The sequence below is a fragment of the Dama dama genome, chromosome 11 (assembly GCF_033118175.1).
Source record: "Dama dama isolate Ldn47 chromosome 11, ASM3311817v1, whole genome shotgun sequence".
In the NCBI taxonomy this organism is placed as follows: Eukaryota; Metazoa; Chordata; class Mammalia; order Artiodactyla; family Cervidae; genus Dama; species Dama dama.
Genome location: NC_083691.1, coordinates 99,789,506 through 99,804,739, shown reverse-complemented (window position 1 = coordinate 99,804,739; position 15,234 = coordinate 99,789,506). Strand labels below are relative to the sequence as shown.

The 15,234-nt window shown below is 48.8% G+C and overlaps 1 protein-coding gene across 1 annotated transcript in view; it reads left to right on the top strand.

The window, feature by feature from the left end:
• CNNM3 (cyclin and CBS domain divalent metal cation transport mediator 3) overlaps positions 1 to 15,234 on the top strand; it is a 31,256-nt gene that overhangs the window by 9,112 nt on the left and 6,910 nt on the right. Inside the window, exons 3-6 of the mRNA XM_061155988.1 lie at positions 13,120 to 13,263; positions 14,235 to 14,384; positions 14,640 to 14,809; positions 15,001 to 15,097. Coding sequence (XP_061011971.1) covers positions 13,120 to 13,263; positions 14,235 to 14,384; positions 14,640 to 14,809; positions 15,001 to 15,097 — 561 coding nt within the window. The remainder of the gene's footprint in view (positions 1 to 13,119; positions 13,264 to 14,234; positions 14,385 to 14,639; positions 14,810 to 15,000; positions 15,098 to 15,234) is intronic.

Here is a 15,234-nt window from a genome sequence, read left to right as displayed (position 1 = left end):
GAGAAGGAAATGGCAACCCACTCCAGTATTCTTGCCTGGAGAATCCCATGGACAGAGGAACCTTGCGAGCTACAGTCCATGGGGTCACAAGAGTCAGATATGACTGAGTGACTTTCACTTCACTATGTTGGGTGCATATATATTTATAATTGTCATATCTTCTTCTTGGATTGATTCTTTGATCATTATTTAGTGTCCTTTGTCTCTCTTCACAGCCTTTATTTCAAAGTCTATTTTATCTGATATGAGTATTGCTACTCTTGCTGTCTTTTGGTCTCCATTTGTGTGAAATATCTTTTTGCAGCCCTTCACTTTCAGTCTCTCTGTGTCCCTTGGTTTGAGGTGGGTCTCTTGTAGACAGCATATATAGATGTCTTGTTTTTGTATCCATTCAGCCAGTCTTTGTCTTTTGGTTGGGGCATTCAACCTATTTACTTTTAAGGTAATTATTGATAAGTGTGATCCTGTTGCCATTTACTTTGTTGTTTTGGGTTCGAGCTTATACACCTTTTCTGTGTTTCCTGTCTAGAGAAGATCCTTTAACATTTGTTGAAGAGCTGGTTTGGTGGTGCTGAATTCTCTCAGCTTTTGCTTGTCTGTAACACTTTTGATTTTTCCTTCATATTTGAATGAGATCCTTGCTGGGTACAGTAATCTGGGTTGTAGGTTTTTCTCTTTCATCTCTTTAAGTATGTCCTGCCATTTCCTTCTGGCCTGAAGAGTTTCTGTTGAAAGATCAGCTGTTATCCTTATGGGAATCCCCTTGTGTGTTATTTGTTGTTTTTCCCTTGCTGTTTTTAATATTTGTTCTTTGTGTTTGATCTTTGTTAATTTGATTAGTATGCATCTTGGGGTGTTTTGCCTTGGGTTTATCCTGTTTGGGACTCTCTGGGTTTCTTGGACTTGGGTTCTATTTCCTTCCCCATTTTAGGGAAGTTTTCAACTATTATCTCCTCAAGTATTTTCTCGTGGCCTTTCTTTTTGTCTTCTTCTGGGACTCCTATGATTCGAATGTTGGGGTGTTTGACATTGTCCCAGAGGTCTCTGAGGTTGTCCTCATTTCCTTTAATTCGTTTTTCCTCTCTGCTTCATTTATTTCCACCATTCTGTCTTCCACCTCACTTATCCTATCTTTTGACTCAGTTATTCTACTGTTGGTTCCCTCCAGAGTGTTTTTTATCTCATTTATTGCATTATTCATTATTGATTGACTCTTTTTTATTTCTTCTAGGTCGTTGTTAAACATTTCTTGCATCTTCTCAATCCTTGTCTCCAGGCTATTTATCTGTAACTCCATTTTGTTTTCAAGATTTTGGATCATTTTTATTATCACTATCATGAATTCTTTTTCAGGTAGACGTCCTATATCTTTCTCTTTTGTTTGGTTTGGTGGGCATTTACTATGTTCCTTTACCTGCCGAGTATTTCTCTGCCTTTTCATCTTGTTTAGGTTGCTGTGTTTTGGGTGGACTTTCTGTATTCTGGCAGTTTGTGGTTCCTCTTTATTGTGGAGGTTCCTTGCTGTGGGTGGGGTTGGATGGGTGGCTTGTCAAGGTTCCCTGGTTAGGGAAGCTTGTGTTGGTGTTCTGGTGGGTGGAGCTGGATTTCTTCTCTGGAGTGCAATGAAGTGTCCAGTGGTGAGTTTTGAGATGTCAGTGGGTTTGGTGTGACTTTGAGCAGCGTGTATATTGAAGCTCAGGGCTGTGTTCCTGCGTTTCTGGAGAATTTGTGTGGTATGTCTTGCGCTGGAACTTGTTGGCCCTTGGGTGGTGCCTGATTTCAGTGTAGGTATGGGGGCTTTTGATGAGCTCCTATCGATTAATGTTCCCTGGAGTCAGGAGTTCCCTGGTGTTCTCAGGATTTGGACTTAAGCTTCCTGCCTCTGGCTTTCAGTCTTATTCTTACAGTAGCCTCAAGACTTCTTCATCCATACAGCACTGATGATAAAACCTCTAGGTTAATGATGAAAAGTTTCTCCATAGTGAGGGACACGCAGAGAGGTTCACAGAGTTACATAGAGAAGAGAAGAGGGAGGAGGGAGATAGAGGTGACCAGGAGGAGAAGAGGGGGAGTCAAAAGGAGAGAGAGCAATCTAGCCTGTGATCAGTTCCCTAAGTGTTCTCCACAGCCCGGAACACCCAAAGAGATTCACAGAGTTGGGTAGAGAAGAGAAGGGGGAGGGAGGAGATAGAGGCGACCTGGGGGAGAAATAGGAGAGTCAAAAGGGGGAGAGAGCAATCAAGCCAGTAATCTCACTCCCAAGTAAAAATGGCTACTGAAGGTTGGATTGTTAAAGGTACAAAATTGATAACAAATACCAAAAGCAAAGATTAAAAATCTAGAGTAGAGGTTAGACTCTCAAAAATATAATATTAAAAAAACAAACAAAAAAAATCACAAAAATTATAAAAAATAGATATAAAATTTGCTTTAAAAAATAGGGTTTTGTTTTTTTTTGCAAGGTAGTAGTAGGTTATAAAAATGAAAATTGAAGGAGTAAGAAAGGACTTAAAAATTTTTTAAAATAAAAAAATGATAATAGTAAAATATATCTAGGAATTTCTTGGAGCTGTTGCAGGCAGTGTGGGGTCAGTTCAGTTTCAGATAGCTGCCTGTTCCCGCCCGTACTTCTCAAGGTCTATAGGCCCCTTCCAGTGTAGTCGGTGCTAAGTCCAGGGGTTTAATCTGTTGCACCTGTCACTTCCAAAGCGGGCTCCCTCTGTTTATCTTGGGTTCTTCTGTTTGGTGGTCTCTTCGGTACCTAACTTCCGCCCTGACACAAGGGGGCGGTGGTGGTCACTTTTTTAGGCTCGCTTGTTTAGTCGTGCTTGGGGAGGGAGGGGCACGGCAAACAAGTACCCCTGGCGAGTGTGGGCCGTGCGCGCAGTGTCTCAGCCACCCCGGGTTTGCCCCCGCTCGTGGCGAGTGTGGGGAGCGCGCGCAGTGATTCAGCCGCCCTGGGTTTGCCCCTGCTCGTGGCGAGTGTGGGGAGTGCACGCAGTGTCTCAGACACCCTAGGTTTGCCCCCACTCACGGTGACTGTGGGGAGTGCGCGCAGTGTCTCAGCCGCCCCGGGTTTGCCCCCACTCACGGTGAGTGTGGGGAGTGTGCGCAGTGATTCAGCCGCCCTGGGTTTGCCCCCGCTCACGGCGTGTGTGCCCTCCCAGTCTACACTGTTCAGGCTCCAGGTTGCTCTGCAGGGGAACTGTCTAAAGCGGGTTGTGTGCGCTTCCCAGGCCTCAGCCGCTCAGGTTCAGGTTCTCGGGTGCTCCACCAAGGCCCGCATTTTGCGCCCTTCCCAGGCCTCAGCCGCTCAGATTCAGGTTCTCGGGTGCTCCACCAAGGCCCGCATTTTGCACCCTTCCCAGGCCTCAGCCGCTCAGATTCAGGTTCTCGGGTGCTCCACCAAGGCCCGCATTTTGCGCCCTTCCCAGGCCTCAGCCGCTCAGATTCAGGTTCTCGGGTGCTCCATCAAGGCCCGCATTTTGCGCCCTTCCCAGGCCTCAGCCGCTCAGATTCAGGTTCTCGGGTGCTCCACCAAGGCCCGCATTTTGCGCCCTTCCCAGGCCTCAGCCGCTCAGGTTCAGGTTCTCGGGTGCTCCACCAAGGCCCGCATTTTGCGCCCTTCCCAGGTCGGAGCAGCTCAGGTGGCCAGGTGCTTGGCGAGCGCCGTCTCCTCAGGTGGGCGGTGCTTCTTATCATCTCCCCGGTCCCAGCCGCTTGCTTTCGCCGTGAGTCTCCTCTGGGGAGCTGATCTCTGGCTGCGAACCTCCTGGCGGATGTCAGCTGTCCGGGATCCCAGGAAGACTTGGTTAGCAACTGGGGGCCTGCTCGCAGTTCGGTAGGGGATGCCGTCTCTGGGGCCGAGTTTGCCCCTTGCCTTCCGGCTCTGGCTGTCGCCTGCCTGCCTGTCTGCCTCTGGCGGGAGATGGGCCGGTCCGCAGTCAGCTAGCTCTCCTCTGCTATTCGCTCAGTCCTTTGTTCCGTGATTGGCCCCACAGTGCCTTAGGTTAGAGTTTTTGCGGGAAAGTTCTCTCTCTTTTCTCTCTGACTATCCCACGGTTTGGGTTGCTCTCTCACGTTAGCTCCCTCAGATTGTCCTCGGGGCATTCAGGCCCGGTCCTTACCCTAAGCAATGCCGCCCACGCCTCCCTGTCCAGCCCCCACTGGCTGGTGATGGGTGCCAGCGTCTGGGCAACTTTTCCGCTGGGAGTTGCCGTTAGGCACATAATCTGTGGGTGTTATTTATTTATTTATTTTTCCTCCCGGTTATGTTGCCCTCTGAGATTGTAAAACTCCCTACAGACCCACCAGTGAGAGGGTTTCCTGGTGTTTGGAAACTTCTCTTTTACAACTCCCTTCCCGGGATGGGTCTCCACCCCTAACTCTTTTGTCTCTCTCTTTATCTTTTATATTTTGTCCTATCTCCTTTTGAAGACAATGGACTGCCTTTCTGGGTGCCTGGTGTCTTCTGCCAGCATTCAGAAGTTGTTTTGTGGAATTTGCTCAGCGTCCAAATGATCTTTCGATGAATTTGTGGGGGAGAAAGTGGTCTCCCCGTCCTATTCCTCCGCCACCTTAGGACCACCCCTCTCAACTTTATTGTCGGGGAGTGCTTACCAGGAGGATTCGGGGAGTGCTTACCAGGAGTATTCGTACCTGCCCTCTCTCATGACTCCTTTGTCCCTCTTCAAGCAGAGCAGCATGCTACTCCCAGGACTGAGGTCATTGTGTGAGGCAGGCTTGGGTCTCCTTTAGTAAACATTCTCTTTACGACAAAACTGCTTAGTCTTGCTCCCCTTTCTTGAGATATGGATTGTCTCCTGACCTTGTGATCATTATTATCCCTGGTTTCCTTGGTAACGGTTGCTGTACATTTGGTTTTCTGATCTCTATCATTGTCAAAAGAAATTTCTTATGCCACAGCCTATATATACTCACAGAAAAATCATTAAAGCACCTTTGCTCCATCAGAGCTTAGGTCCCCGTGCCTTTTTTGTTTCCCTCCCTCTAACCCGCCCCCCCCCCCGCCCCCCGGCCCCCGGTTCTCTGGAGCATGGAGACCCAGCGTGCTCACTCTCCTGCCTGGGCTTCTTAAGACCCTCTCGAGAAGGCGCCCTGTGCCTTCCCCACCTCGAGGGGGTGCCTGGTGTCTTCGTGAGTGATGCAAGCTCTATGTCAAGGGCTTTGTTGGTTTTCTGCGTAAACCAGGGAATATCAGCCTCTCTCTCTCTTTCACTTTCTTATCGTCGACTCCGGACCACCAGGTTCCGGTCCATTAAAGGACCCCAACACTTTATAGTCCAACTCTCACATCCATACTTGACTACTGGAAAAACCACAGCTTTGAGTAGACGAACCTTTATTGGCAATGTAATGTCTCTGCTTTTTAATATGCTGTCTAGGTTGGTCATAGCTTTTCTTCCAAGGAGCAAGTGTCTTTTAATTTCATGGCTGCAGTCACCATCTGCAGTGATTTTGGAGCTCAAAAAAATAGTCTCTCACTGTTTCCATTTTTTCCTCATCTCTTTGCCATTTTTTGAATGTTGAGTTTCAAGCCAACTTTTTCGTTCTCCTCTTGCACTTTCATCAAAAGGCTCTTTAGTTCCTCTTTCTGCCGTAAGGGTGGTGTCAGCTGCATATCTGAGATTATTGATATTTCTCCTGGCAGTCTTGATTCCAGCTTGTGCTTCATCCAGCCTGGCATTTTGCATGATGTACTTTGCATAGAAATTAAATAAGCAGGGTGACATTATACAGCCTTGACATACTCCTTTCCTGATTTGGAACCAGTCCATTGTTCCATGTCCAGTTCTAACATGCTTCTTAACCTTCATACAGATTTCTCAGGAGGCAGGTAAAGTGGTCTGATAGCCCCATCTCTTTTAAAAATTTTCCACAGTTTGTGGTGATCCACATAGTCAAAGGCTTTGGCGTAGTCAATAAAGCAGAAGTAGATGTTATTCTGGAACTCTCTTGCTTTTTTGATGATGCAACAGATGTTGGCAATTTGATCTCTGGTTCTTCTGCCTTTTCTGAATCTAGCTTGAACATCTGGAAGTTCATGGTTCACATATTGTTGAAGCCTGGCTTGGAGAATTTTGAGCCTTACTTTGCTAGCATGTGAGATGTGGACAATTGTGCGGTAGTTTGAGCATTCTTTGGCATTGCCTTTCTTTGGGATTGGGATGAAAACTGACCTTTTCCAGTCCTGTGGCCACTGCTGAGTTTCCCAAATTTGCTGGCATATTGACTGCAGCACTTTCACAGCATCATCTTTTAGGATTTGAAATAGCTCAACTGGAATTCCATCATCTCCACTAGCTTTGTTTGTAGTGATGCTTCGTAAGGCCCACTTGACTTTGCACTCCAGGATGTCTGGCTCTAGGTGAGTGGTCACACCATCGTGGTTATCTGGGTCATGAAGATCTTTTTTCTATCTTCTGTGTATTCTTGCTACCTCTTCTTAATATCTTCAACTTCTGTTAGTAAATAACAGATGGTATAGTAAGTAGCACATATTTTCTGTAAAGCCATTAATCCCTGCCTTCTTTGTCAACCCCCAGTGACTTCAAGGACATTCAACCAAAGGAGAAATTAGAAGAGGGGAGCTTTTCAGAGTCCATTTTAAATTTGCTGAGTTCTGGTTCATTCTTTGGCAGAAACCAAAGGATTGTGCCAACTGTGAAAATAGCTAGACCTGCTCAGGCATCTATGAGGGATGATCACATGGTACTTTTCTCATAGGATACATTCAGACAGTTTAAAAAAAAAACTGAAATGAGAAGACAGGCATTTCAACTCCAGTTGCATTTGTAGGAATATTCTAGAAATTAGGTCCTCTAGCATCCGTGTCATTGGTGAGCGTTCTCAAGCCTGCTAACTAAAATGAGAGTGCTAGAGCTTTGCCCAGCTCCCTGGTTGGTGTTGGCAGGTGTGTGGTCCACCTTGGCCTTTTTCAGGGAGAGCCCGAGGCCTCTGTCCTGGGGCGTGTGTCAGTGTTTGTAGTCAGCCAGCCAGGGCCCCGTATCTTCCGAGCATTTTACCCGGTCAGATGAGAAACTTGAGTCTCTCCAGCTGCCCTTTCTCTGTGTGCCTCTTAGCCCTCTCTCCTGGTTGCCTTCTGGACCCTTCAAACGTGCTGTCTCAAGGTTAAGTCACACAGCCAGTGTTTGAGGAATCTTCCAAGGCTCTCCTTTCTTCTGTTCATCATAGAATCATCTCACTGAGAACCTTGAGCCTCTTTTGTAGAAGTTTGAAAGCATGGGAGGACTTGGTCATTTCTGCAGGTAGACTGCCAAAGGGACTGGCTTCCTGGAAGTAAGGGGATCCTCTCTGCTCCCAGGCGGCCGTCTTGAACCTGAGCTTCGGTTCTCAAAATCCAAAAAGGCTGTTGACCAGTATTCTGTGTTGAGCTTCAGCCTTCCTGATGTGGCCTGATAGATTTATATCCCATGGTTGTCTCTCCGGGGCCTTTGTAGCAATGCTGCCTGCCCGCTGGTGTCAGCCATTCCCAGCTCAAGTATCATGGGCTGGGAAATGTCTAGAAGTTCCTCATTTGGTGTCTCGTCTCAGCAGGAGTGGGCGGGCAATTCCCCAGGCATCCCTCACCCGTTCCTCATGGGAAGAGGGGAAGCAGCTTAATGTGGGTGTTCCCACGTTTAGTTTTTGTCCCAGGATGGTGGAGCCCCTGAAGAAGGCTGCATGCATCTCCGGCTGGGCCTGTGCTGAGGATGGCGCCTTGGCACCACGCGTGTCACCCAGAGGGGATGCAGCTCCTGAGGTCCGGTCTGTTCAGTGAGAGGCTAGAGGCACTTGAGCAGGGTGTTAGGACAGTGGCCCCAGAGCCTGCTGTCTGGGTGCCAGATTGGGTTGGCCACTGACTCTCTTGGCCTCAGTTTTCTCTGTAAACCGTAAAATGCAAATAAAAAATACTATGTGCCTCACAGAGTTAGTTGCCAGAGGGTTTGGTAAGTTAATCAGTGAGTAAAGCACCCGGTGGCTGACACACAGCAGGCCAGCACGAAGCACAGGCACACCTTGGTTCCAGACCATCATGATGAAGCGAGGCCTGCAAATTGTTTGGTTTCTCAGTGCGTATAAAAGTTATGTTTATGTTGTAGTCTGTTAAGTGTGCAATTGGCATTAGGTCTGAAAAGAACCATGTATGTATGTTATGTTATGGCTAACAGATGTTAACCCGTCTGAGCCTTCAGTGAGCTATAAGCTGACGGAGGAGGGCCTCGTGTCCCTGTCAGTGGCTGCTGGCTGATAGTTATGGGTGGTGGTTGCTAAAAGCTCACATGGCCACAGCAGTTGTTTGATTGTTTTTTAATTTTTTAATTGGGGGGTAATTGCTTTACAATATTGTGTTGCTTTCTGCTGTATATCAACACGAACCAGCCATGGTACACATATGTCCCCTCCCTCCCACCTCCCAACCCATCTCATCCTCTAGACTGAGCACCTGATCTGAGCTCCCTGTGTCACACAGCAGATATCCACTGGGTACCTATTTTACATACGGTGGTTTATATGTGTCCTTGCTACTCTCTCAACTCGTCCCACCCTCTCCTTCCCCCGCTGTGTCCGCAAGTCCGTTCTCTTGTGGCTGTGTCTCCATTGGGGCCCTGCAGAAGGTTCATCAGTACCATCTTTCTAAATTCCATATATATATACATTAATATATGATACTTGTTTTTCTTATTTTGATTTCACTGTGTATAACAGGCTCTAGGTTCAGCTGCCTCATTAAGACCGACTCAAATGTGTTCTTTTTTATGGCTAAGTAATATTCCATGGTGGCCATTTCTTAAAATAAGACTACACAAAAAAAGAAAAGACTACAGTGACATTTGCCACATCGATGAACTCTTCCTTTCACCAGCAATTTCTTTGTAGCAGGCCACAGAAATGTTTGGTAGTGTTTTTACTCACGGTAGAAATTCTTCCAAATTGGGAGTATGTCCTCTCAGACTCTGCCAACCCCTTATCAAGTTAGTTGATAGAATGTTCTAAATCTCTTGTTGCCATTTCAGCAGTCTTTGCAACACCTTTAACATGAGTAGCATCCAGCTCAGGAAACTGCTTTCTTTCCTCATCCATGAGCAGCAGCTCCTCATCTGTTGAAGTTTTACACAAGGTGGCAGTAATTCAGTCACATCTACAGGCTCCACTTCTAATTCTAGTTCTCTTGCTGGTCCCACATCTCCAGTTACTTCCTCTAGTGAAGTCTTAAACCTCTCAAAGTCATCCGTGAAGGTTGGAATCAGCTTCTTCCAGACTCCTGTTGGTGTTGGTGTTTTGACTCTTTTCATGACTCATGAATGTTCTTAATAGCTTCTTGAGTGGGGAATGCTTTCCAGAAGATTTTCAGTTGGCTTTGCCCAGACCCACTGGAGGAATCTTATCTATGACAGCTATGGCCTTGTGAAACATAGTTGTTAAATAATAAGACTTGAAAGTTGAAATTACTCCTTGATCTGTGGGCCGCAGTATGCTGATGTGTTAGTAGGCATGAAAATAACATTCACCTTGTTGGACATCTCCATCAGAGCTCTTCGGTGACCAGATGCATTGTTAGTGAGCAGAACTACTTTGAAAAGAATCTTTTTTCTGAGCAGTAGGTCTCAACAGTGGGCTTAAAATATTCAGTAAACCACGTTGTAAAAAGATGTGTTGTCATTCAGGCTTTAGTATTCCATTTGTAGCGCACAGGCAGAGAAGATTTAGTGTAATTTGCATAGGCCCTAGGATTTTTGGAATGGTCAATGAGTACTGCTTTCAACCTGAAGTCACCTGCTAACTGCATCAGCCCCTGACAAGAGGATCAGCCTATCCTTTGACACTTTGAAACCAGGTCTTGACCGCTCCTCTCTGACTGTGAAGTTCTACATGGTATCTCCTTCCAGCAGAAGGCTGTTTCGCCTGCACTGAACGTCTGTTTTTCAGTGTAGCGACCTTCATCAGTGACCTGAGCTAGCCCTTCTGGGTACCTTGCTACAGCTTCGCCATCAGCACTTGCTGCCTCTATGTTATGGAGTCGGCTCTCCTTAAACTTCATGAGCTGGTCTCTGCCAACTTCAAAATTTTCATCTATAGCTTCCTCACCTGTCCCAGCCTTGATAGAATTGACAACAGGTTAGGCCTTGCTTTGGCTTAGGCTTTGGCTTAAGGGAACATTGTGGCGGTTTGATCTTCTCTCCAGACCACTCAGACTTTGTCCATATCAGCAATAAGACCGTTTGGTTTTCTTATCATTCACGTGTTCATTGAGTTGTTCAGTCGTGTCTGAGTCTTTGTGACCCCATGGACTGCAGCACGCTGGGCTCTCCTGTTCTTCACTATCTCCCGGAGTTTGCTCAAACTCAGGTCCCCTGAGCCAGTGATGCCATCCAACCATCTCATCCTTGTCGTCCCCTGCTCCTCTTGCCCTCTGACTAGTGCATTTATTTATATGCCTGTTTGTGTTTATTCTGAGGGAGCAGCTCTTTTAATTTCCTTCAGGAACTGATCCTTGCTCTCGTGACTTGGCTGTCGGGTGCAGGAGGCCTAACTTGCGGCCTGTCTCAACTTGCGACGTGCTTTCCTCACTAGGCTTAGTCATTTCTAGCTGTTGATTTAAAATGAGAGACCGTGGTTCTTTAACTGGGACACTTAGAGGCCACTGTAGGGTTATTAATGGGCCTAAATTTCAGTATTACTGTGTCTCAGTGAGCAGGCAGGCCCAAGGGGAGGGAGAGAGGCAGGACAACCAGTTGGGGGAGCAATCAGAACGCAGGTTCCCAGTCTTATGTGGGTGCAGTTGGTGGTGCCCCCCACAAAGGAACAGTTACAGTAGAGCATCACAGATCGCCATAACAGATATTATTATATCTTGTTATATATTATTACTACATGAAAAACCTTGAAAATCAGCAAGAATCACGAAAACGTGACACCCACTGAACAGATGCTGTTGGACAAATGGCGCCAATGGACTTGCTCAGTGAGGGGACGCCGTGAAGCTTCCGTGTGAGAAGAACGCAGTGTCTGTGACGCTCGCTGTGCTGCGGGGCGTCGGTGCTCAGGTGCACGACTGTTTTGCACTTTAATATCTCTCTAGTCTCATGATTGATGCTGTCTTAGATCTGATGAAATACCGTAAATGTGATCTTTTTATTCTTTTACAGCCTCATTCCTTTTTAAAAAAATTTTAATTGAGTTCATTGTCTTGTTTTTATATATATAGTGGTTTGAAGTTTGTTTTTTCTTCATATGTTTTTATTTATTTTTTCTTCATATGTTTTTAAAAATTATTTATTGAATTTTTGTTGCGCTTGGTCTTTGTTGTGGTACTTGGGCTTCTCGCTGCGGTGGCTTCTCTTGCCGTGTTACTGTGGAGCACGGGCTCAGGGCCTACAGGCTCAGTAGTTGCACACAGTCTTATTTGCCCTGCAGCATGTGGGATATTCCTGGACCAGGGATTGAACCCTCGTGCCCTGCATTGGCAGGTGGATTTCTTTACCACTGCGCCATTAGGGAAGTCCCTTATTCCTTTCTTGACCATCTGGTTAGTGGTCTAGTAATGATAGCTTTTGCTTGACTCTGGACAGTTATTCCATCCAGCTTTGAAGCAGAGGTCTTCTGTATCTGATTACTGGGGGCAGGGGAATGGGCTGGGGAGGAGCATAGCCCATGGAAGAACAAGCTGGAAGAACAAGGCAGAGCATGATTCTTCCAAAGAATGTGCTTCTGAACCCAGTCCCCTGCATTGTCACTGAATCCAGGGTATGTAAAGTAGGATTCACAGACGTGAACTTCCCTTTCTGCTTTGCCAGAAGATTCTTGAAGCAAGCGCCCCTTTGTGTACAAGTCTAGGCCAGCTTCTATGCTGTGCTTTTTTCACTAGTGACAAAAGGCATGGTTCTGTATCCTAGATCTGCACAGCCCGGGCCAGTAGTCAGTGCCCACATGTGGCTGAAGGGTCTTGAAAGGTCACCAGTCTGAATTGAGGTTGAGGTGTGCAGTGAGTAGTGTGCAGGTGAGCAGATTTCCAAGACCTAGTACCCCCCAAAGGCAAAATATCTATTCATATGTTTATGTTGACTGCATTTTGTGATATTTTGACTGTACTGAGTTCATCATAATATTAATTTCATTTCTCTTTATTTTTTTTAACACAGCTACTCAAAAATTTTGGCTTGCATTCTATTTCTTTTGAACAGGCATAAAGGTTTATAGCTTCCCTGGTGTTTCAGTGGTTAAAAAAATCCACCCGCCAATGTAGGAGTTGTGGGTTCAGTCCCAGGGTTGGGAAGATCCCCTGGAGAAGAAAATGGCACCCCACTCCAGTATTCTTGCCTGGAAAATCCCATGGACAGAGGAGCCTGGCGGGCTCCCATGGGGTCGCAAAGAATTGGACACGACTTAGTGACTAAACAACAACAATAACAAAGGTTTATAGAAGGAAAGCACTTACCGGAGCAGAGTAAATTCTTGAGGTTTCCGCAACAGTCCCCAGCATTCTGAGGCTGGGCTTCTCTCAAGCTTACGTTTTCTCTTTAAGCGAGCAGCTGGCTGACCCGAGGAGGAAGGACAAGAGTCACAGCCTCACGCTGTTCCTCTCACACAGTTTGGGCTCTGACTGCCCAAGTTACCACTGTCTTCATCCCCCTGCATGACTTTCATGAAGATACAGGGCAGCGTTCAGAATTGGGAATGCTTCCTTGGAGACTTCTGACGTGGCCCCTCTTGGCTCCTGCATCCAGGCGGTTCCTGGGGAGCTGGCGTCTCTGGCGTCAGGGCCCTGTGTCCTAGGTCCAGTTGCTCTTTACCATGTCTGTTCTGGCCCAGATGATTCCTTGTCTAAACCATGTTTGTGGTGTGGAGTCATGCAGACCTGGGGTGACCCCAGCTCCGCCGCTGCTTGGGGGCCCTTGGGCAGGGGGATGTGAGGTCTGAGATCCTCATGGGCACGTGGAGTGTCTTAGGTAGTGGGAAGCTAGGAATAGTCTCTCCTGATGCGTGGCGCATCATGGGAATACAAATCAGCTTCCATCTTCGTGGAGGGCTTGTCAGTCGGGACGAGGGAAAAGGAGGCCTCCAGTGAGCTGTAACGTGAGTGTCCTCTCCCTGCAGGGAAGTCCCATCTGGCCATCGTGCAGAAGGTGAACAACGAGGGTGAAGGTGACCCCTTCTACGAGGTGCTGGGCCTGGTCACCCTGGAGGATGTCATCGAGGAGATCATTAAGTCTGAGATCCTGGATGAGTCTGAAGACTACCGTGAGTCCAGGCTCCTGTGTGTCTCTGGCTCAGCTGGTCTCGAGCTTACGGAGACATGTGTATATCAGAGGCTGGGGGTCCCCATGTTGTTCGAAGTCGGGCTGGATCTCGGGGCAGAGCTGTCACATCCCTGGGCTTGTGTCCTTAGCCCTGCGGGAGCTGGGACTGCCTCTCACGGGAGGTGGGGCTCACCTGTGGCTGGACCACCCCTTTGGCGGTGTTGCAGTCCTGGCACTCGACGAGGCTCTGGCCTGAATGGGCGTTGCCCAGTCTTCCTCTTCCTTGGCCTCTTGTCCTGTTTTACGTCATAGAAGTTCTCAAAGAACCCCTTGCTTTACTGTCAAGAGGTTCTTCCCCAATCAGATGATCTTGGGGCCTGTGATTGTGTCTTAGGAGGGCCTGCCTCTCAGGTGGCTGCAGTCTGCAGGGCAAACACAGCCCATGCTTTGTGGGGAGCTCACAGGGGCCCCAGAAAACGAGCTGCCTGCCCCTGTGAGTTTGCACATGAATCTCTTTGCCCGTGTGTCTGTTCCCCAAACACGACATCTTGGTTTGGCTCCTCAGACAGCCATAGGCACAGGCTCTGCAGATCAGTGGCTGTTTGAGACGAGTGATCCTCATACTCACGCTTCCTGGAGGGGGGCTGCTGTTTTATGTAAGCTTTTTGCTGTTATGTCTGCATTATCTGCTCCCAACTCCAAGGAGGGGAGCAGGCCTTTCTGCTACTTCTCAGGCTGTCCCTGGAATGCAGGCCACTGCCCCTCTGACGCGGGTACTGGATCATTGTCTGGTGGGGGTGGCAAGGCAGGTTCCGGCAAAGCAGCGGTGCCCAGGACAGGGCCTGGGGTCCTGACACCGTTCCCCCAGGAGCCCCAAGGCCTTGGAGGCGGGAGCGGCAGCAAACCCCTCGGTCTGGTCGTGTTGGTGGAGGGCTCCTGGCGCCTCAGCAGGCCCTCTTCACCCCACCCCAGGAGACACTATAATAAAGAAGAAGCCTGCGTCTCTGAACGCCCCTCTCAGACAGAAAGAGGAGTTCTCCTTGTTCAAGGTGTCTGATGACGACTATAAAGTGAAAATCTCACCTCAGCTGCTCTTGGCCACCCAGCGCTTCCTGTCCCGAGGTGAGAGCCGGGGTGGGCCTCGTCCCTGCTCTCTGGCTCACCCCGCCGGCCTCTGCGATTCCTGGCACTCCTCTCTTCTGCCCTGTCAGCATCTCGGTTCACCTGAGGGTGGCTGACCTCTGCCGGATGACAGAGAGCTGCGTCCCGGGGGTGTCGGGGAGGCTGGGGCAGCTGAGACGGGCAGTGGTGTGCTGACACGGGCTGTGCTGGACCTAGAGGACAGTGTCCCCATCCCTTTTTCCCACTGTGGGGCAGAGGTGGACGTCTTCAGCCCGCTGCGGGTCTCTGAGAAGGTCCTCCTGCACTTGCTGAAGCATCCCAGCGTCAACCAGGAAGTGCGGTTTGACGAGAGCGACCGCCTGGCCGCCCACCACTACCTGTACCAGCGCAGCCGGCCGGTGGACTACTTCATCCTCATCCTGCAGGTACTTGCCAGCCGGCCTGCAGCCCGCCGCTGCCCAGGACACGGGGAGGGTGTAGGAAGAGGAGCACCCAGGTGCACGCCCCCGGATAGGTGGGTCCATGCGCTCTCCTCCTGCCCTTTGCGGGCAGGAAGGGTGACCTGTCCATTTCTCTCCCTGTCCTCTTTTCCTCCCTCTCTCCCCGCACCTCCCAGGGCAGGGTGGAGGTGGAGATCGGGAAGGAGGGCTTGAAGTTCGAAAATGGGGCCTTCACCTACTACGGGGTTTCTGCCCTGACAGCGCCATCCTCGGGTAAGCTGGGCCATCCCGGAGCTGGAGGTGGGGGTCAGTGGGTGGGCAGGCGCTTCTCTTGGAGCTGGAGGTGGGGGTGGGTGGGCACTGCAGGGGCTCCCCCGTTCCCCTCTTGCAGGGCGGTCTCCCTGGGGACC